The following is a 22,362-nucleotide window of genomic DNA, read 5'->3' on the forward strand; positions in this document are numbered from 1 at the left end:
GTACGCTGCGGCATTTCTTCGCCCGAATACTCGTCACGTTACATGACGTCCAACTTTTAGTTCGACGAACAACACTAACAACCCTCAAGATCATTATTTAGCGTGCGTAAATACGACGAGAGAGAGAAGCAACTTGAGCAACACAGTGTAAGCCCGTGCTTGTGTTTACATTCAAGCGAGCCTCTAACAACCTCGAGTCTGCCTTCTACTACGACGTTCGCTGTAAATATTTTTCTGTAAAAGCCAGGCCAGGAACTACTAACAACAGCAATGTAAGCAGAGTCATACCGATACACACGCGTACTTTATTTGGTTTTGCTTTCGCTTTACTGTAACTAGAAAATAAGCATTTCATTCTAAACCAATCATCGTAAAAATTTCATTAAATTAGCCGGCAAACTCGATCTCTAGTGCGTGCTTCATACTAAAATGGTTCGACCAGCAAATAGCTGTTTGAGTTGTCAGGCAGCGCAGGTTTTATTCGTATGGTACCAACGCCCTCTAACAGCAACGGCTGGTGCGTGAAATCTATACGTGAATCCAAAGCCCTAACTAAGACGTCACCACCTACATCACTAGTCTCATGGGCATGATAAAGATGGTAAAACCCCCCATGCCACTTAATTAAATAACAGCCCAACGTGATGCACGGCAACCTGCTAGTCGGGCCATATGCTCCAGCGTTCGCCGATATGCCGAGGTTTTTCAGTGCTTTGTCCCATGGAACTTCACAACACGTTGGTACTCGGCGGAAAACGCTCGGCTTGCGTTGCTCGCTCCGATTCGTCACGCAGCTTTCCTGGATCCACCTAATCGTCGCTGCACCAGGACCTCGAAAACTGTGAGGGTTTTGAGGATAAATGTTGCGAAACGTACGGATAGGATTAGACTACCGGCACATGTAAGTGCCAAGCCTCTCTCGCTTCCACGTGCTCTCTCTCGCGCCGCTCTTTGGTCGCCTTGCATCCAATGTTGCAAAGGTTGTTGCGCGCGATCCAAATTTGCGACACGAATATTGCTTATTACAGTCTATAGAGTGATATACAATAATAGTATACACAAAAGATAAATATAAACAATAAAATCGTAATGTATTTTTAATGAATGTTAATTTTTTTGTTTTCAGTAGAAATTACAAACTATCAAGAGATTAATAAAAGTTATATTTTGTACGAGGGTAAGATGTTTGGTAGTCTACACGGTGCAGAGGTGTACGGGCAAGTCTCTTTGAGTGCGTACGGATGAGCACGAGCTATAAGAGTATCGCCGCGCTCTGCGTAATGGCACACACTTTAGCGGTGCTCTATGTGCTTTGCGTGGGTTGCCCTCGCTGGCAACCACATGCGTCTTGTTTGCGACGAATCTTGTGCCGAGACCATACCTTAGGCGATTGCCTTATTACCGGGCGAAGTCTTTGTTAATAGCTGCCGGTACCTTTACTGGGCAGCTTCAGCCTCGCTCGGAAGTTCAGCTAAATTCTGCTAGTTAAAAAGAGACGCGAAAGCACAACGCAACGATGGGAATGTTGCTGTACTTTTCATCTATCGAAATTGAATTTGTTATCCTCCTAAATTCTCGTTTTGATGGATTGTAATAAAAAACATGTGACGTTAGTAAGCGTTGCGCTTGTTCTCGTCGGAAATTTCCCAGATTCTCCTCTCTCTCGGCAAGGTACGGTGACCAGCGTTGGGCGCATTTAAGAATGCTTCTAATGCATGGTCTCTGTTTCAGCTAACGGAGATTGCCGGGCGGGGTCGAGCAGGCCTGAAGCTGCTACGCTGGCGACAGAGAGTATAGAGATGTTAGAGAGAGAGAGAGAGAGAGAGAGAGAGAGAGATAGTTGGGGGCATGCGTGCCCTATGCAAAATTAGGCAGACGCGCGGTTCGCAACAATTAGCGCATTGATCGGGCGCCGCCTAATAAATAGGTTAAGTGGGGAGAGAAAAAGAATGACGAAGAAGCTGTAGATCGCGAGGAAAAACGAGCGACATAGACGGTAGTAAGTCGAGTAGCGAGTGAGAAGGTTTTCCGAGTCGATCGGAGCAAGACGGTGGACGGCCAGCGGTGAAATAGTCAGAAGTTCAACCGAGGACAAAGGGCCGAGAAGAAACCGAGAGGAGTTGTGTTTTCTATAGATTTGTAAGCGCGATTAGTTAGTTAACTTGTCCTCTTTGTAATAGGTGTTAAGAACGTCGTTGTGTTTATTCGATTAAGAGTTGTGTGTAATGCGGCTTATTCTTATGCGATTTGTTAATGTGCGGTATTGCGAAGTTTGAATGTAATGTAACTTTTATTTGGTTTGATTAGATTTGTTAAAATGCAAATTTGTGTTGTGTGTATAATTTATTAACCACTTTTATTTCTTTGCCTCTTCCCCCTTTCTGCCTCAATTGCTATGAATGAGTGCGCCGCACTTTCCCACCTATAAAGAATAGTTAACGAACGAGCTTTCGTTACAAAGAACGACTTTCTGTCATATCCATTTCTCACCCCTTATAAACTCTTGCAACCCTCCCCTACTACCCTAATCATTTCATGTTATATATCTATATTTAATGGTATCTCAAATTGCATTTCAGGTATATATCTTATTAAAAAAATCATGTTAGTTTGAGCAAAATCAAAAAATTTTGGCTTCGAGGCCTTCGTGTCACGTTTGATCGCGAATTTCTTGTTTTTTGAGATTCAAACTCCGATAGCATATTTTTGGGGGGTTGCAGGAGGAATCTAATTAAAAAGTCGTGTAGATCAGTCAATTTTATCCTTAAAACGACTATTGTAATTTAGCAGAAACGAAAACTTTCGTTCTGGGAAATGCGTGTCACGTTTTGGTCGCTTGGGCGTTAATGGGTTAAACAATGGCTGTACAATGATAATAATTTCTAGGATGTGGCAAATGCGGACGCCACCATTTTGTTTGCTGCCATATGCATGCAGTGATCGTTCGTCTACGGATGATTCGCGCACAATTATATCGTCGCGGTTTCCGAGCTCGCGCGAGATTGGCCGACGATCCATCTCGGATTATGTCTTATATTTTATATTACACACGTAAAACGAGGGATCGTGCGGATGATTGCGCTGAACTGGCCAGTTTACCTCGCGATGTCTACGATTTCGCCACCGTTCAAGTCTCCTCAAACGAAGAAGAAGGCTTCTCCTATCCTTTTTTTGGTAACCGGTGTGATTATAGAAAGTTCTGCTCAACGGTATCCTCTAATGCTCGCTCAGGATGCCTTTCTTTTTTTTAGGGAGGGTACGCACACGATAGCCTCCGCGTTCGTCCAACGTTGAATCTCGAAGGTACAGAACTACGATAGGAATGTGTATGTACGAGACAGTCTCTGCATGAGTTCCTGCATATCTTTTGATATGCCACGCTTGCCCTCACTTTATAGCCGGCAGATGCTGTCCCCGCGTACAGTCCTACTGACGATACGAGTACTAATATAACGTTCATCGTTATAATTGAGATAAAATAGCAATTTTCCAATAATTTGTTTCTCAAAAAAAATTAATTTAAATTGAATTAAAACTTTTAAAAATATTTCACAAATTGCAACGGTAGTCGATTGAATTAATCGAACCGTTCGCGATTCTGCTTCTCGCGCGTTAGTTCGAAGTATTGAGAGAGAGAGGGGGCGCGCGATGATTTGAATAAGTAGTTACGCCTCAGCTGTTTACGTGAGTTTACCGCCGATTTGTGTTTTTCACTTTGATTCGCAAAAATAATTAGTTTTCCGAACAAATACGTGCGTGGGTGCAACAGTAATATTGCAGCAGCAAGCAGCGGTGCAGAAGCAGCAGATTTGCAGCATATAAAGGCAAATTAAGGCAGTGCAGCTGATTAAGCGAGGTGCAGCGGCAGTTGATAATTTTGCAACAACAATTACTGCTGATCACCGTAATTGCACCGCATGGTAGGTGCACCTTCCGTCATATTAAGCGAAATAAAATACATTCGGTATTTTGTCTATCCGTGATAGCGTTATATTTTTTGTATTCGCATCGTGCGTTAGTTCGCGGTAGAATTCAAATCTACTCTCTCTCTCTCTCTTTCTCACCGAACATAATTAAATTGTAAAATCCTATTTTCGTGATAGTGATTTTTTATTAAATAAAGTCTGTTAAATTTATTCGCCGTTTTCGTCGTTTGATTTTCCTGGTAGCTTAAGTATTTGAAACAGGCTTAGGTTTAATCCAATTACATCTAGGGGATTAAGAAGATTAAGAGTAAAGTCGCTCACACTTAAAACTCATCAAGTGTAACAAGACACGTGACTTAAGGTGAGTTCAACTCCGATCGATAGAAGACAACTAGGATAAATCATCTGACGTTAAGGCGAATACACGTATTATCATACGTGTTTAACGGAGCGGCGGTTTGCTCTGCATCGTGGGAGTTTGTTCTTAAATAAATTTCCCATTTTCAGATTTATCTCCCCCGTTACAAAATTTTAATTTAAAGTTTAAAATTTAAATATGCAAAGTCATTTATTTTTATCTTTTATTATTTATATTTATATATTTATTTTTATCAAAATATTTATATCTTTTTATATTTATTTTGATGTTACTTCTAATTGTAAACAGGGAAACCGCAATTAATCGTATCATTTTCTTTCATCCGTGATTGGATGTGAAACCGCCATGGCAAATCAATACTATGTATTTTTCACTTGTAAATCTGTGATAATAAAACATTTTTATAAAATTGTATTTTATTCGAACTCAAAATAACTTTTCATATATGTGTATCATGAAACATATAAATAAGAGTCTTATAAAAGGCTAAAATCAGTTTGAAGTTTCAGTTGTATCACATAGGCATAATGTTTACACAGAATTATATCGTATAGTGATACGTATAGATAATAAATAATAAATAAAACAATATCATACCTATTACAATTAATACCACGACCGTTGTAATAATATTATTATCAAGAACCTTCGATCGGAACTATGATGAAAAAATTAAGTTTATAGTTAATGAAGAAGAAAGATCGTTACACGATATACTGGCAGAAATAATAACGCAATGCGTAATAAATTCTTATCTTGATGTCGAAAAAGAAACAACGCTACTTTTTTAATATGACAATGAATTTATTGTAGAAGGTGTTGAATATAAATTGAATGAAACGTCTGAAAATATTCTATGTTACGTCTCCATAAAGCCTATACAGGCAAAATCGATATAAGGACACTGTAAATTGATATGCCTTTGTTGCTGAGTCTGTGAGAGCTCTTAAAAATGTCTTTTCATAAAGTCGAGCTGCAAAGGCAGGCAAAATTGGTTAATACCCCAAAAATTACAACCGATTAGCGAGCGTGCACTAGATGTAAAATGAATCCACCTGCACGAATGTCAGCAAGAGCGAAGCGTAATACCTCCGCCAATCTAATTTTTCGAAATTACGATGAGTTAAGGTGGGGAAAGTAGTACCACCGCGATGCATTTTTTGTCAACGATAGTCAGTCTAGCTCGAGCATCACAACCAAGTAGTGCAAATTTTCAATAAGATACTGCTCGGTTCTAAATCTATTTTTTGTCATTCTATTTTTCGAGAAACAAATATCTAATCACACAAGTGAAACTGGCAGTTCCGCGTATTCTCATTTTGTAATTGCCGTTTATTCCATCAATCCCTCGACGAACTTGTGCTAAGATTGACTGAGAATGGCACAGTCGTGCAATCGTTGCTACATACAGGAAGAATCACATAAAATCCAGAAAATTGAAAATAAAGAAGCTAAAGCGCGCTCATTAGTAAATAGGGAATATCAGAGTTAGTCGAAAAAAAAGGAAAAATTGTGACGGGCGAATCGATCGTTGGGTTCGATCGCCCTGTTCGCCTCTCTCTCTCTTCCGCGTGCCTTCCCCTGAGCCGCTGCCACATCGGTCTTGGTTGAGTAAAACCGAGTATCGACGCACGATGTGGCTTTGTTGCAGGTCTGATTCCTGATCGGCGGAGATACCTGGCGCTGGAGGGATAGGCATAGGCGGAGAGCAGAGGAGGAGAGAGAGAAATAGTGTCGCCGGCATGAGCCGCACATGTGTGCGTAGCCGGCGGCGCGCTCGGCCGTTTGAGTACCTATAGGGAGGGGCGCGTAAGAAAGCGCGGAAGGCGCGAGATCGCGGGCAGTAGAGTTTTGACCGGCAATTAATTGCCATCTAGTCAAGCTTCGCGACCATAACGAGTGTTTGTGCGGTTGAGTACCATAGCGACCATCAGCAAGAAGGAAGACCGGCTGCATCGAGAATCCTGCCTTTCGAGGACTACATCGCTCACTCAGAGGACGTGGACTTCCGCAGCAGCGCTCCCTCTCAAGGTCAGGTACCCTTTTTAGTTTATCGGTGCGCGCCTCGATTTCTCTCTCTCCAAGCATCATATAGGCCGGACGCGGACGAGTGGTTGGATGCGTGAATTCGCATCGCCCTCGCGGAATTCGCGGGACAAATTGTAAGGTGACGTTCTGTTTCCTGTGCGTTCATTCGCACGGAACGAACTTAGCCCGGACTCGGCCGACGCACACGTCAAACGCCGAATGTATAGTATTGTAGCAATAAAGAGAAAAATATTAGAATTGATGAGTTTATTCTGTTCGAACCTGTCTCTCTGTAATTGATTAAATTGCGATTATCTATATTACCGGACGACATAGCCCTCGTTAAATTTTCGCGACGAAGCGAATGCGCCTTCCGAGCCTTTCCCCTTAAATAATTTGTGACGCAACGTTGTTCGGGCTTAAATTATTAACGTACGTGTTACAAAATAATAAATCCAGCTGACGAACTTCATCCAATACATCGATAAGTATAAGTAAAGAAAGTTGATATCTCTCATTATCTGAGGTTACATTTTTGTTATTGATTTATTTGATTTACAGCATTTTTGTTCATTATACTATTTTACATATATAATTTGTATTACTCCATAAACCTTTGCTATTCGTGCGGACACGTAAATTATCTCCTTATAAAATAACATAAAAACAAGACGTAATATTGTTGACAGCAGCGATGGAGTACTTTTTCAATAGAGTATTTGTATCAAATCCTATTAACAAAATTAATTGCACCATACAATAAGACTCGTAGCCGCCGATCGTGGGTTCGCACCAACTCATACGCGCACATTCGTATCACTACTACACATCAGGTATATGTTTCTTTTCCTTTTCCCTCTTTATAAACTACAAATCTCCAGATACCAGAGTTCTTGAACACAAACCGTGTTGCTCGCGAATATCTAAATTCACCAGAACACGCTAATTCTACTTTTCCAAACGCATTTTTACGAAAAAATCGCGCAGGAAGTTACCGCTGCTCTTGACAAAGAAAACATAAAGACTAAGCAGCTTGAGGGACAAATTACATTACTAGGCGCAGCATATGACCTATTGAAAAATTCGACAGCTTCGATTACACAAAATTAAAATTTGATTAACTCAACATAAATGCCGGCTACCTCAGGTTTGCCAGATAGTTCCCTATTCCGAATACGACAGCGACTATCCTTCTATCACACACGGCGATGAAGGTTATTCGAAACATCAGCCCCGGTACCTTGTAGATAACCTTCTACTTTCACGATTAAAGAAGCCCTGGCTAACGTTCCCCGTTTTAAAGAGTACTAATTTACACGCGTTCATACCATACCACCGCGTAAAAGCTTTAATACCACAAGAAGTTCAGTCTCAAATGATCAAGCTGCTTATCAACAAATTAGAAGATAGGGTATGAGCAGCTATACACGGATTGAACTTTACAGACTTTGAAAACTTCACAGAACAATTCAAATAAATGTTTTCCTCGAACGCAACGGCAAATACGCACGAAGGAGAGTCGACGGCTTTAGTCCGGTGAAAGAATGAACTCATACTAGAGTACATTTAAAGATTAATGGATATCCGAGACAATATTGCTGACGATACGTGACAAAAATATGACAGAGTATCAAATAACTTTGATGAAAAAGGTTAAGCTTGATAGTGTTACCATCGAAGGATTGAGGAACGAGCTCTATTACAGATTTCAAAGCCGTCTTCAAATGAAACCGAGCATGACACTACAAAAGGTCAACGACGTAATAAAAGTAGACAAACAACAAGAACGCTATTGACTAAAATGTGGAATGCCGGACAGAAAGTGAAATAATACGATGATTACAACAAAAGTTTACGAGAACTATCCACAAGTCACCCGGAACATAACGCAAGAACCCACCCCAGCAGCCTATCTTCAACAGCGTCAACGCTCAGACTTACCGTCCACAATCAACCGCAGTTCAGAAAGGTTCTATATCACCCACAAGCGACTCGTAGCTACTGTAAAAGGAATAAGTACAGTGTCAATGACTGCTTGAGCCTCAAGTATAAACAATGGTGCAAATCCAATAACATTTAATCGTCGGGAAGCATCAGAAGCACAGGGCACGTCGGGGTCGTCCCAGAAACAACGTCCAGTAAATAGAATCCTAACGGTTACAGATGTAAAATACTTATCTACTGCATCCTAACGACATTTCTATAGTCGAAATCGCATCTAATGACTTTAATTATGTCTAAATTGACACCATGATAGACTCCGGTGCCGAACCAAATTTAATAAAAATTTTGGCATTGCAAGACCACCTTCAACTTAATGTCAGTGACTCTCCCCTTATCAGAGGAGCCTCAGACACTGATATACGAGGTGTGATCAAAAAGTAAGGTGAATTTTTATTTTTCTCAAAAAATATTTATTTATTCATCAATTTTTATTTTATCTCCTTCAAAGTAATCCCCCTCGGATATAATGCACTTGTGCCAACGCTTTTTCCAATCCTCAAAGCATTTCAAAAAATCATTTTTTGTGATCTTGTTTAGTTCATCCTTCGATGCCGTCTTTATCTCCTCAATCGTGGCAAAACGCCGTCCTTTCATGGGCCTCTTCAGTTTTGGGAAAAAGAAGAAGTCACAGGGGGCCAGATCTGGGGAATATGGTGCCTGTGGCATCGTTACTGTGTTGGTTTTAGCCAAAAATTCGCGCACAAGCAACGATGTGTGAGCAGGGGCGTTATCATGGTGCAAAAGCCAATTTTTATTTTTCCACAAATTCGGACGTTTCTGGCGGATTGCTTCGCGCAAATTGCGCATAACTTGCAGGTAATATTCCTTATTTACTGTTCTACCCTGTGGCAAGAACTCATGATGCACCACGTCCCTGCAGTCAAAGAAAACTGTAAGCAAAACCTTTACATTTGATCGAACATGGCGTGCTTTTTTTGGTCTGGGTGATCCAGAATGCTTCCACTGGGACGATTGAGTCTTAGTCTCGACGTCATAACCGTATACCCATGTTTCGTCACCTGTTATAACCCTGTTGAGTAAATCTGGATCATCGTTGACGTCATTCAGTAGCTCTTGGGCGATGCTCATGCGACGTTTCTTTTGGTCGAAATTGAGCAATTTCGGAACAAACTTCACTGACACACGTCTCATGTCTAAAACACTCGTCAAAATTGATTGGCACGAATCAAATGAGATGCCAATATCATCAGCAATTTCTCTAATGGTAATTCGACGATTTCCCAACACTATTTACTTCACTTCTTCAACATTCTCATCAGTTGTTGATGTGCTGGGGCGTCCAGAACGAACGTTCGTCGTCGGTGTCTTCTCGGCCTTCTTGGAAGAGTTTATACCACTTGTAAACATTTTTTTGGCTTAAAGTAGACTCACCGTATGCCACTTTCAGCATTTCAAGTGTTTTGGAACATTTGATTCCATTTTTCACACAAAATTTAATGCAAACTCTTTGATCCATGTTTTTAGACAGCAGCAAATCGTGGAGCACGCAAAACACTTCTAACCTTGATGCCTCTCACAAACAAACCAAACATACTACAAAGCTCAAATTTGGAACGTATGTTCTAGACGAGTGTACCGACATAACCAAATAACAAAGTCGAAGATCGAACGGACGTAGCCCGCTAAATTTCAAAATTCACCTTACTTTTTGATCACACCTCTTGATACTGTAAGTACAACTTATATAAGTATTGGTGACTCACAAATTAAATTTATTGTTATAACTGACCAATTCCCTATCAGCATCCAAGCTATTTTGGAAGCAAATTTTCTTAAATTTTAATTAATCCTTAAAGTACCTCTTAAAAACTCAACATCATTCTATAGAGATTATATCCTTATCTTGGAATTTGGAAACCCTTACGGTGAAATCAAATAGCAAATAATATAGATGGCTATGTAGACCTACAAATAGAGAATAGTAACGATTGTCCGGTCAAGATTAGATTTCCAAAATTAACGCTGAACCCAGAAGTGATGTACTTTAAATTGAACTTGTAGGAAAGTTCTATAAATGATCCTTTACTGCACGTATCAATATGTTCTCACGAATTCGAATCCGTCACTGCAGTTCCCCTTAGTTCTAATAATTCAAGAAACTCTAACGAAAACGAAGTCTCGACACAAGGGCTAAAGAACCAAGAGACCTTTTCGTAAATTTTAAACAAACTAATTGATCTTGAAATTTCATCTCCAGACTAAGTGAGCATTTGGTGGTATCAAGACTACAGGTAGATGAGCATATCACAACTGTTACCAGCTCAAAACCTATTACAGATACGTTAATTACAATTCTTTACTTTTTTCGTCTGCCCAAATCGAGTCGAACTAACGCGCTAACTTATATAACTCTAAAAATTCAAGGATCATCCTCAACCCATGATACTCGTAACAGAAATTTAGTTGGAAGCCCTAGCAACAAATTTTTATTCAGAGATCAGTCATTCGAAAACGTTATTGCCTTAGATAGAGGAATGAAATACGACCAAGTATACACTTTGTCGGTGATGAATCTAGATTCAGAAGGTGATATCAGACATATACTTGAAAGTGACTCCGTTTATTATTCCAAAGAAAAATTCTCTTCGCTAAATTATGCTCATTTACCTCCCCACCTCAATCTTAACTCTAACCTTAATCAAGTAGCTGAAATTATGAGCTTGATTGACACCAACAAAATTCCAAACGACTTACAAACGCGCTTTCATAGACTTGTAGTAAAAACTAATAACGCCTTCCACTTACTAAACAACTATCTAACAACAACTAACACAACGTGCCATAAAATAATAACCATAGTAAATATCATCCCTGTAAATATTTACCGTATCAAGATTTGCGCCATCAAGAAATTTCCGACACCAAGAATTTCCAAAAATATACAAGAGTTTATTGGCCTTTCCGGCTATTACCACCGATTCATTCTTGGTTTCTCAAAAATAGCTAAGCCCCTCACCGAACTTACGAAGAGGAATACGCCATTTATCTGACAAGATGCTCAATAAGATGCGTGTAAAACCAACACTAAAAATTTGCCTAACCACAGAGCCGACACTCATACATCCTAATTTCAACGAACGACTCTTCGTGATGACGGACGCTTCACGATACGCTGTCGGCGGCTACCTACGACAAAAAATAGACGACAAATATGTCCCTATAAATATTTTCTCTATGCCCCTAGAGTCTTACTTAAACTCGAAACCAATTATAGCACGATTGAAAAGAAAATTCTATCGATAGTATATTGTATCAATCACTTCCGTTATTATCTTTTTAACCGAAAATTTACCATTATAACAGATCACCAACTCCTCATCTGGTCGAAAATCTCAAAACACCCAATGCTAGGCTTAAGCGTTAGTATTATAAACTACTAGAATATGACTTTGAAGTTCGCTACAACCGAGGAAAAACGAACCACGCAGCAGATACCGTGGAAGGAATCAGGAGACGGAACAAACGTACGATTTCGTCAACCAATGATCTCCAAACCACGAAATGTCTAAGATTAGATAACCAAGGACATGAAATTATATATAACGAAGGTGAATTTATTGCCGTACATACCCTTGACACGAATTTTTATATGTAAAGCTCTACAAAATATATACTAGAAATCTAGAAAGATCAAAATAAAATGGTTGACTAGAAGCAAAAAGACCGAAAAATTGTTCAACCTAGATTTTGATGATAAGATTATTTTTGCTTATATTTTAACGGATGTGCAATTGAAAAAAGTATCAGGCACCACCTTTCGACTACCATCGCAAGAACGGGATAAAATTGTACAAGTACTTAAAGCTTCTATAGACTCTGATAAGAAAACAGATCAAACACCCACTCCCCCCGAAAAACAATATATCCACAATTCCCACAACAAGGTTCCAGAACTCTCACCAACATCGACTTTCGGAACTAATGAAAACATAGATATTCATGCCGATGATAATGAGCCTTTCACTAGTCCTAACCTTGACGTAGAAATGGAAAACTGCAAGGATATTCCAAGAAGCAATACAACTACCTAATGACAACGAACCGAATGACCAAGAACCTTATCACTCTCAGGGTTTACACTCTAGTAGATCGTATCAATTATGACGACAGCTCATACGAAATTAATTCAGAAGTAGAGTACGAGTTTGATCGTGGTGAGTTAAACGCTTCTTGCCCCGCTCCGAATATCATAAAATTAAAGATCATTTCTTGCTAACCAAAGACAATTTAGTTTATTTCATTACAAAAAAGAACTAACTCCTCGACCTATGAGCAATCACGCTCCAACAAGAAAACAAACTTCCATACCTGCAAGATGTTAGATTATGAGACGAAAGTCACAAAGAAAAACAATAAATATCTAATTGCTTTGCCGATAAAAGAGAATCTTATAATTCCAGTCGATCCTCAAATACTCAAGGACTCAATTAAGTCGCTGTTTGATGTATATCTGACATTAGAACTAGGATTGATTAGAATCTCGAAAACGGGCAGGATCGATAACCTTAAATGGTGCGAGATCATGGATTTCTTCAAAATTTACATTCATGATTCTCATACAAAGCTATTAATCTGTAACAATCTAATTCAACTACCGGAAGAAGCTCTGCGCAAAGAAATTATTAAAGAAACGCACGAGTCACCAATAACTGGTCACAAGGGCGTTTCGAAAACTTAAAAATGAATTCGCCAGAACTACTTTTGGCCAAATATGAAATCTGACATACAGAAACTTTTTGGCACTTGTAAAAAAATGCAAAATCTATAAGTTTCACCGACAAAAGATACGACAACTGATGGTGCTAACTAACACACCGGACACTAGTTTTGAAAAGTTAGCCTTGGATATAGTCCATCCATCCGAAAAAACAAAAAAAACAAAACGAAAATATGCTAAATATGCAGTGTTTACTTACAAAATAATTCGAACTGATCAAGAGAAAAATTTGACGAGCTCACTTATTAGGAACGTAGTCAAGCTTTCTAAGATAAAAACATGCAAACCACCGCTTTACACTTTACACTTTACGCTTTACACGCTCAAGCATATGAATCAATCTAGCACATGTATCATTCGATGAAAGAATGGTTCATGAACTACGTTGATAATGTTAGAAAATAGAATATTTTATGTGAATGCGCCGCATTCTTCTACAATACTAGTGTAGACGAAGGCACTAAACTCACTCTATTCGAATGCGTATACAGCAAGCTGGCCCAAGTGCCTAATCCTCGAAATAGTTGAGATGATCAAATAATTGAAAATGATCATAAATCTACAATAGTTACCTGTTAAGTCTACTAAGGCGCGACTAGCTGACGTGCAGAAGCTTGCTACAGAAAACCTAGTACACGCGAAAATTTATCGCATTGCTTCGACAATCTCCATACAGTAGCCCCTTGTGACTTTTGGCTGTTTACAAAACTAAAAAAACCACTCAAAGGACACCGATTCGATGACAACACAACGGTTGAAAATAATGCGATGAGTGTACTTAAGGCTATCTCTAAAAGTGAGTTCCAGGACTTTTTGAAAAGCGGAAACATCGATGGAACCGTATTATTCAATCAAGTGGGGATTACTTTGAAGGATACCACCCACCAGATGATAAAGAATAACGCTAGCTTGAAAATATAAAGGTAGGCCCGATACTTTCCGGACAGACCTCGTAAATATAATAAATTCATGAATACATAGGATAGGTTTGGAGAAATAGGTGACATTTAATTATCGCTGCTAGGGAGTGAGAGACATAATGAGTTAACAACTTCACTCGTTATATTATTATTATATGTATTTGTTAATAGCATTATTATTAAAATGTTTATTTCCATTTAAAATTTAATTTGTTGGTTACAAATCCACGTGTCGTTTTTTTAACGTGGTACCTTTGAAATTTATACCCACAAAACAAAATATGTAATAATATCAAGGAAGGCGTCTAGCAGTCTCATCGACAACGAGCTCTTTTCTGGTCGCAGAGGCACTGTGATTTCACACTATGGACCATTTTTTTTAGTGTGAAAAAATCAAATATATCGGCTCAGAGTGAAACCAAAAATATGAGCCAAGAAGCCAATTAAACCGAGACTGATGTACAATCCGAGAAAAATACTATAGAGATGATAGTTCTATTATATGACCTTCAAATGTCCTTCGAAACTTCATGCAACCAAATTTTCAATTTTTACCAGTCTTAACCGTTTCAAAATTAATTTCAAATCATAGCATTTGATACAATTTCCTGCTACAAATCCAAAACTGGCATAAAAAATTAACCAATATTTTTCTAACACTGAAAAAACGCTTACTAAACCTAGCTTCTACTTATACACTTATTTCGATATTATTGACTACAAAAATTTAAAAAAATAAAAGATTATATATTGGAATGTAACTTTCAATACTCGTGACAGTTTAATTTTGAATCAACGCTGTGTAAAGTGCAGTACTCGTAAAATCCAGATAAAATTATATTCTCTCCAAACAAAAATTAGAAATTTCCACAATCATCTTTAAAATTAATAAAAATAATAAGACAAAATATATCTAAAGAAAAATAATATAATCTCTATAACTTAAGTTGCTGGAGAATCACTGCCTTCTAAAAATTCTTCGGTATCTTTTTCGATTTCAGTTTCTGAAACTTCATCGAATTGTTCAAAATCAACTGAATGTTTTTTCAATTTATAAAACTTAAGAATATTTTTCATCAATCATTTACTTGACCAAACGAAATTCCTTTGCAATAGTTATTGTTCATCATTTGTGATGATGCGTCATCACAGGAAAACCTATGCTACCGTATGCTAGCCCCGATCCAGCTAGAAATGCGGCCGAACAGCTATTGCCGCATACACCCGCCCCCGCATGTTCAGATCTCGCGACCTACGGTCCCCCGAAGTCTTCCCGACCGATGCGCACGACCCTTACGTCCGCGTACAACCCCTCGCACACTCACGACCCGGTCCGATACTCCCCCAGGAAGCTGGAAGCCCTTAAAGATTCCAGTCAGGATCAGCTGATCGCAAGCCCCCGTTAACTAAGGCAGACCTGGCTAGATGAAAGTAGGGGCAATCAAGTGCGTGAGAGCGAACGAGACAACTGATATGAGACCGATCGGACGCCAGTGAGGGGAATCGGTAAGACCAACGAGCGGTAGATAGACAAGGATAGGTAAGCGACGCTAACGGACTAGCCAATCGTTATCAGCTTAGGGGTAGCTAGACAAATAGAGTGAAACCGACGCTATCTTCGCAACCAGTAGGAAAATTAGGCGCCAAGACACGACCAATGATAAAATTACGCGGGCTAGAAATACCGATATAGACGGCGCTTACATCCGGTTTAGCAATAAGTCGACCAATCACCTAATCGTTAAGGAGAGGTAAGAAAGGAGAAGCGGCGCGTCGCCGAAAAACGCCGCGCGAGTACTCGTTAAGCTCTGGTGCCGACCAGAAGTGTCCGCTGAACTCTGGAGCCGGCCAGAGACGTGAGTGAGTGAGAACAGCAAATAAAGCAGCAGCAAGCGAGCAACAGTAGCAGAGCAGCAAGTGAGCAACAGCAGCAGCAGCAATAACAACAATAGCAAGCAGCCTAGCAACAGCCTAGCAGCAGTAGCAGCAGCAGCCCCAACAACGGCAGGGGCAACAACAACGACAGTAGCAATAGCTACAGCGGCGTTAGCGGCGGTAGCCCGACCTACGCGCGTCCGACCGATCGCTTGTGCACGCATTCTTCGCCACCGACCCTTCGGATGATTTTCCCTTCTTGTTGCGCCGTTATGTCACATTTTGCCCGAACGACAAGTACTTCACGCGCGCGCGTCTAGTCGTCGTCGATTTGTTGCATAACTTATCGATTTGCCGGTTGATAAACGAGGTTTCTCCGTTTTTCGTGCGGGAAGTAATCATCTTTGTGCGCGTAGTTTATTTGCTAGTTTCTTGGAGTGATTTTCCGCATAAGTTGCCACATTCCGAATAGACGGAGCATGACCTTCATGCGACCGATCGATTCCCTATATGCGCGTTAGTATCGTAGATTCCTTAGTGATTTTCCATTGCGATTGTTGATCGTCGTCAAGCGTCGCATGACCTTCGCGCGGGCGACGAGTTTGCATACGCGTGTTGTCGAAATTCCTTTGTAAAGCTGATCGGATTCATATATATATTACTCGAGTCGCGTCTGACCTTCATTCGACCGATGAATTTTCCATAAGCATTCCTAACATCCGATTTTCGCTACGATCTCATTTTGAAGTACTAAGCGTCGATTGGGTAGCGTCTGACTTTCGCGCGACCGACCGATCCTTGGCACATGTGTAGGCTTCTCGCTAGTGTTCCTTAAATGAAGTCTGAGTTTTTGCGCGTAAATTGAACAGCTCGACGTCGTGTAATCGCGTTCGCAATCCTTGGGATCGTCTGCCCCAGCGACCAGGAAGGGAACGCTGATCGACCATCCCAGCATCGTCGTTCTCCGACTTTTCCCTCACAACAGCCGATGTTGCAGCGCTACCTGTTCTCCTAACGCGGGAGCACGGTAGCTGGCGCCCAACTCAAATAAACAAAGCTGCAAACGTTTATCGGCTGACTGCGTCGCCGACGACAGACTGAGGGCGAGGAGAGAATCGTCGTCTTTCGAACCTTTATCTTTTCCCCTCCCTTTGTCCCATCACACATTCAAGGATTTTTCGATCAGCTATACTTGTAAGCCTTTTGATGCATTGAAACCTAGTCAGATGGCTTATCATAATTAAGACCATAAATATTGGAAAAATCTTTTAAGAATATTTAAGTACGATGGAATTGAATGAATGAGAATTTCAAATTGAATATATACAGGGTGTCAATTAAGTCCCGGGACGCCTGAATATTTTCTGAAGTACTTCAGTTCTGAAAAAGGTCAAGATCATTCCTTTAGTAACTTTCAACGCGGAATCCGATGGTGACCTTGGATTTGACCTTGAGATTGACCCTCAGGGTTATTTCAAGGTCAACTTTATTTTTTTAAATAGGAACCCCTATTTTTGACAACGGCAATCGAAAGAGCGGAAAATTTTACGTCCAAAACGGTATTTTTAAATTTTTTTTCATGGCCGTGAGAAGGTCGATTTAAGGTCAAATGCTTGAAAAACTGCCTAAAAGCGTTTTTTTAATTTTTAAGATATCGAAAAATGACCTCTACAAAATTTGTTCAGAACAGAGGGGGCTACCGAATGCACCAAAAACCTTTGACCTTTAACCTCATTTTGAAGGTCATTTCAAGGTCGAAGTGTTTTTTGTAATGGAAACCCCTATTTTTGACCCCGGATTCGCATATAGCGCGAAATGGGCATTAGCTACTTTCAAATTTATTTACATTATAGTCTACGGTTCGACGAGGAATATTGAGAATATTAGCAACCTGACGATTACTTTTACTATTTATGTGTAATCCAATAACGTGATAACGTTAACCCAAATCTCTTGGTGTTATACTTCAATAATACTTCAACAATATATTACTATGGCAAAAAATAATAAACGAAGGTTACATAAACATTTATTTTTTATTTTTTTTAATCATTAATTATGATTAGTTTTAATAGGTTAGATTAATTTTTCTACTTATATTGAGACAAAAAAAGCAACAAAAATGTTCTTATTTCAAATCAAATATTATTTTCATGACTGTTTTGTTTCAAAAACCCTATATCGTATTATGACTGTTTCTTAATAGTTGTTAAACTGACTCAGATTTTTCGTTGATCGAGATATGCATAGAGTTAAAATTTGTCTGTAGTAAATAGAATAGCTTCACATATAAATGATCTTTTTTATTCTTCCAGACTAAAGAAAAATAAAAAAATTAGGCTACTTGATATTATGACTGAAAAAAAATGATTTCATATGATTATAAAATTTCGTTTACGCATTCTCCTTTACGACGGTAGTTGATTAGATTAATTGATCCGTTCGCAATTCGTCTACTCGCGATATTAGTTCGAACGACTAAGAGAGAGAGAGAGAGGGAGCGCCAGGTTTTGAAAATGGGCAGTTAAGCCTCAGCTGCTTTCACGATAATATTACCGTGTTTAGTTTTTGCACTGTGTTTTGCCGTTATAAATCGAAAGTTTCCTGGGACTATTTTATTCGCGCGAGAGTGCAGCAATCAATTAGCAGCAGCATTTACAGAAGCAGCCAGCAGCAGCATTTACAGCAGCAGCAGTAAAAGCAGCAGCAGATTTGAGTGTGAGGCAGCACAGCTGATGCGAGGAGCATATTTGCGTTTATTCATCAACAATTATGGATGATCACCGTAATTGTACCGCAGGGTAGGTGCAACTCTCTTTATTATTGCGCGACAAAATACTTTCGAAAGTATTTTGTCAATCGCGATCGTAAATTTTTGTATTCGTACCGAGCGTTAGATTTCGCGGCAATTTTCGAATCCTCTCTCTCTCTCTCTCTCACCGAATTATAATTTATAATTGTAAATCCTATCGCGTGCGTTAGTCTTTCGGCCCATAAAAGATTGTAGTTTTTATTGATTAAACTTTGTTAATTTTATTCGCCGTTTACGTCATTTCGTTTTCTATTAGCTTAATAGATCTATAAAGGCTTAAGTCTTAATTCGATTTCGTCTAGGGGATTAGGCGGATTAGGCATTAAGTCATTCATACTGAAGATAGATCGAGTGTCACAAGTCAAGTGACTTAAATTGAGTTCAACTCGGTTTGAAAGAAGACACTGAAACGAAATCATCAAACGTAATGGCGAATACACGTATAACTATACTTACTTAACGGAGCGGCGGTTAGCTTTGCAACGTGGGAGTTTGTGCGTTAATAAATTTCTCATTTTTGCTAGATAACCACCCCGTTACACCTAATAAAATAGAGCATTTTCTTCGAAGTATATTTTTGTTCTACAATTCGAATTTTCCGAGAGAAAGAGCAATGAATATGGACGCTGTTTTTTTTCTACGATTTTTCTGCTCGAAATGGCGAGCGGTTAAAGAAACAACAAAAGTTTCGTAATTTTTGTTTTGACATTCGCCCCTCTATACAAAGGGAAATATGTTAGTATATTTTTCATATGCACCATTCAAAAATGCCTGAAAGGACCTTTCAAATGAGCCCTTGCAGAGCTCTGTAAGTTTATTTTCAGCCGATATATAGAGTTTCAAAGTTAAAGTCGTTTTTTCTTCGGGTGGGTAAAGATTATTGGGCGGGAGTGTACATTTATATATTTTTATTTGAAGAGAAAATAATTTTCCTTCATTTTACCGATTTTGTACAGCATTTTTTCAAAATTGAATTGTCATGAATATTAAAAGTTACATTTCAACAAATGACGATTTGAATAAAGACTGAAAGAGAAAGTACCAGTGAAGGTCACATCGTGGCATTAGAGAGCGTGATCCAAGATCAGTTCTCGATTGTACAGACCTGCAGAAAGTATGCAGCAATTGCTCTCTAGAAGAAAGATTTAAGAAGGATTTAAGAAGGATTTAGAGGGCTTAAAGCCAACCGAGATAAAGATCTTATCAAAGTAACATCTGCTTTAGATTAGACGTTTTCCCTGATAGTATGCACAGGCTAGCTCTCGTGACTCTGAAGGTTGTTCTTTCTTCATTGACTCAAGGGGACGTGATAAGGGCTAGAGTCTCGTGGCCTCGTCACCGGCCCACTGAAGTCGCTACGGGTGCGGGGTTGATAAATTGTATGGGACAGTGGGGGTCGGGATTACTCTTACCCTCATGCATTGCAAGGGTTAGGGATGATGGACTGCTTTGCAATTTAATGAAAGTAAAGCGCGGTATGTCCAACACTCACATCACCACAGAGAATCTGATAAACCATATAAATGACATATACGCGATTGACTTGCCTGGTGTTGACGTGCAGGAGGGTGTATTTGTTCCATTCTGTGAGGAGATAATTTGTCTTGGGGGCGTGCTCGATAGTAAGCTATCGCTCGTGAAAATCGCACATCGACTGGGTTGCAGCTAAAGTCAGGAGAGCTCTGTACGGCCTGTGCTTTATTAGATCGTGTAGTACGGTTGCAGAGACTGAGCAATGCATACGTGATATACTTCTTTGTATCCCACGCGAGGGCATCGAACTCTCCATTTAGATGGAGGTCAGGCTGGATTCGTGTGGACGTGCACAAGGAATATTTTGTGTCCCTGCTCATATACAAGTGCCTGTGTATGCTGGTGCCTGGCTACCTAGCTGAGCTCTTCCCTAGGCATAAGTCAAGATATCCGGTTAAGGGGGGGGCAAGGCGGAGATGGCGCGCAGGTCTTTTCAGATGATGTGTGCCCGTCTTTGAAACACCCTTTCCTTGGATCTGAGGCATGCGCCGTCGCTTGGCAGCTTTAAGAGAAGAGCGTGCGAGTGCTTTGCTTGATCACGTAGGATACGGGGTGCTACTGGAGCATTTACTTATTTATTTGTGTTGTTTTTTTATTATACAATTTAGTGTTAAATGACGAAAACTAGTCGTAAATGTACTTTTGGCTGATTACTAGTTTTAAGAAATACGCAATCTAGTCTGTAGTGACAAATATTAGTGTTTTTTTCTGCGGAATTTTTAATTATATAACACTAGTTTATTTCCACATACTTGTGATATTCTTGTGATACCTTGTGATACGGTATGATTTTGAAATAGGATAATTATTGTATGTATTGATAAATGCTGTATATATTCTGTATTTTATGTTTTGCCATTATAGCAAATAAAGGGGTATCTATCAATCAATCAACCTCTCTTTCTCTCACTTTCGCACTTGCTATTTTCTATTGCGGTCGCTTTTTGATATACTTGTGTGCTTTAACAAATGCCCGATGATTACAATATTCATAATTCTAAACAGTAAATTGAAACTCCTAATAATAATAAATTTATTTTTTCACGAAAAATAAATTTAATATTATTGAAAAATAAATAGTTTTTTCTGAATTTAAAAATTTATATCATATAATTCTACTAACAATTGAAATTTCTTTACTGCAATAATTGCTTTTAATTACAGGTTTTACTTCTATAAAAATATTACAAAAAAAATCACAACTAAATCTTAAGATTTCGTACATGTCATTTTACTTCTCAAGGAATTGTGCTAAAAAACACGAAACTGCATTAAAAGATCGTCAAATATATCTTAAAATATTATTAAATTAAAGTTTTTATATCGTTCTTGTTTTGGTTAGAAATGGAAAGAAAAAAAAACGTAAGACTCAACATCGTACCTGTGTAAAAGTCGTCCTATGCCTACGCCGTGCAGGTGTCGGGCAACTTGCTGCAGTTGGTGTATGACCTATATGTGGGCTGACTGCACAGGGCTCAGGCTTCAATTTCTTAAAAGCACCTTCTGAACCTGAAAATTTATCAATAATTATTTATTTGGCTCTTTTTTAGCTTAAAAATATTAAAAATTGAATTTAAAAAAAAAATCTTTTAACTACAATTTTGAGGTAAAAACATATTCTTAAAAAATTTATACTATGGTTTCTTAAACTTATAAATATTTTGATGTTTATGATCTTCTAATATTTCATATTCTCCTTTGCCAAGAAACTTCTCTAATTGATGATAAGTTCAATGCCGTTTTTATCTGCCAATATTTTCATTAACATTAAAGTGTGGGATATTCGCTGTGTATTAAGTTAGTATTGAGAGAGATACAAATCTTTATTTCATTATGTTAAAAATTGATATAGAAACGTTACTGGTAACTAATTATTAATTTTTTGGAATTGAACTCTTAATCTTTCGGTATATATGTGTTTGGAATGACGAATGGGAATAAGTAGTGTTTGAAATAACTTATAGTCGAAATTTATTTAAAACAAATTTTAATTAAGAAACACCCGAAGTCTAACACTAACTAAGGTGATAAAACGACGCGAAAAACAAATAAAAAACTTCAACGCAAATACAAACTTTCGCACGCGTACAAAGGCGACTTGCCTGCTCGAGAGCTCGAGAAATTCTGCTGGACACTCCTTTCTCAGG

General features: G+C 39.0%; 1 protein-coding gene across 1 annotated transcript in view; it reads right to left on the reverse strand.

The window, feature by feature from the left end:
* LOC131663186 (homeobox protein unc-42-like) overlaps positions 1-22,362 on the reverse strand; it is a 914,883-nt gene that overhangs the window by 713,205 nt on the left and 179,316 nt on the right. The window contains exon 2 of the mRNA XM_058933391.1: positions 21,597-21,724. Coding sequence (XP_058789374.1) covers positions 21,597-21,724 — 128 coding nt within the window. The remainder of the gene's footprint in view (positions 1-21,596; positions 21,725-22,362) is intronic.

The sequence above is a fragment of the Phymastichus coffea genome, unplaced genomic scaffold (assembly GCF_024137745.1).
Source record: "Phymastichus coffea isolate CEN01 unplaced genomic scaffold, Cenicafe_Pcof_1.1 PCOF00002, whole genome shotgun sequence".
Lineage (NCBI taxonomy): Eukaryota > Metazoa > Arthropoda > Insecta > Hymenoptera > Eulophidae > Phymastichus > Phymastichus coffea.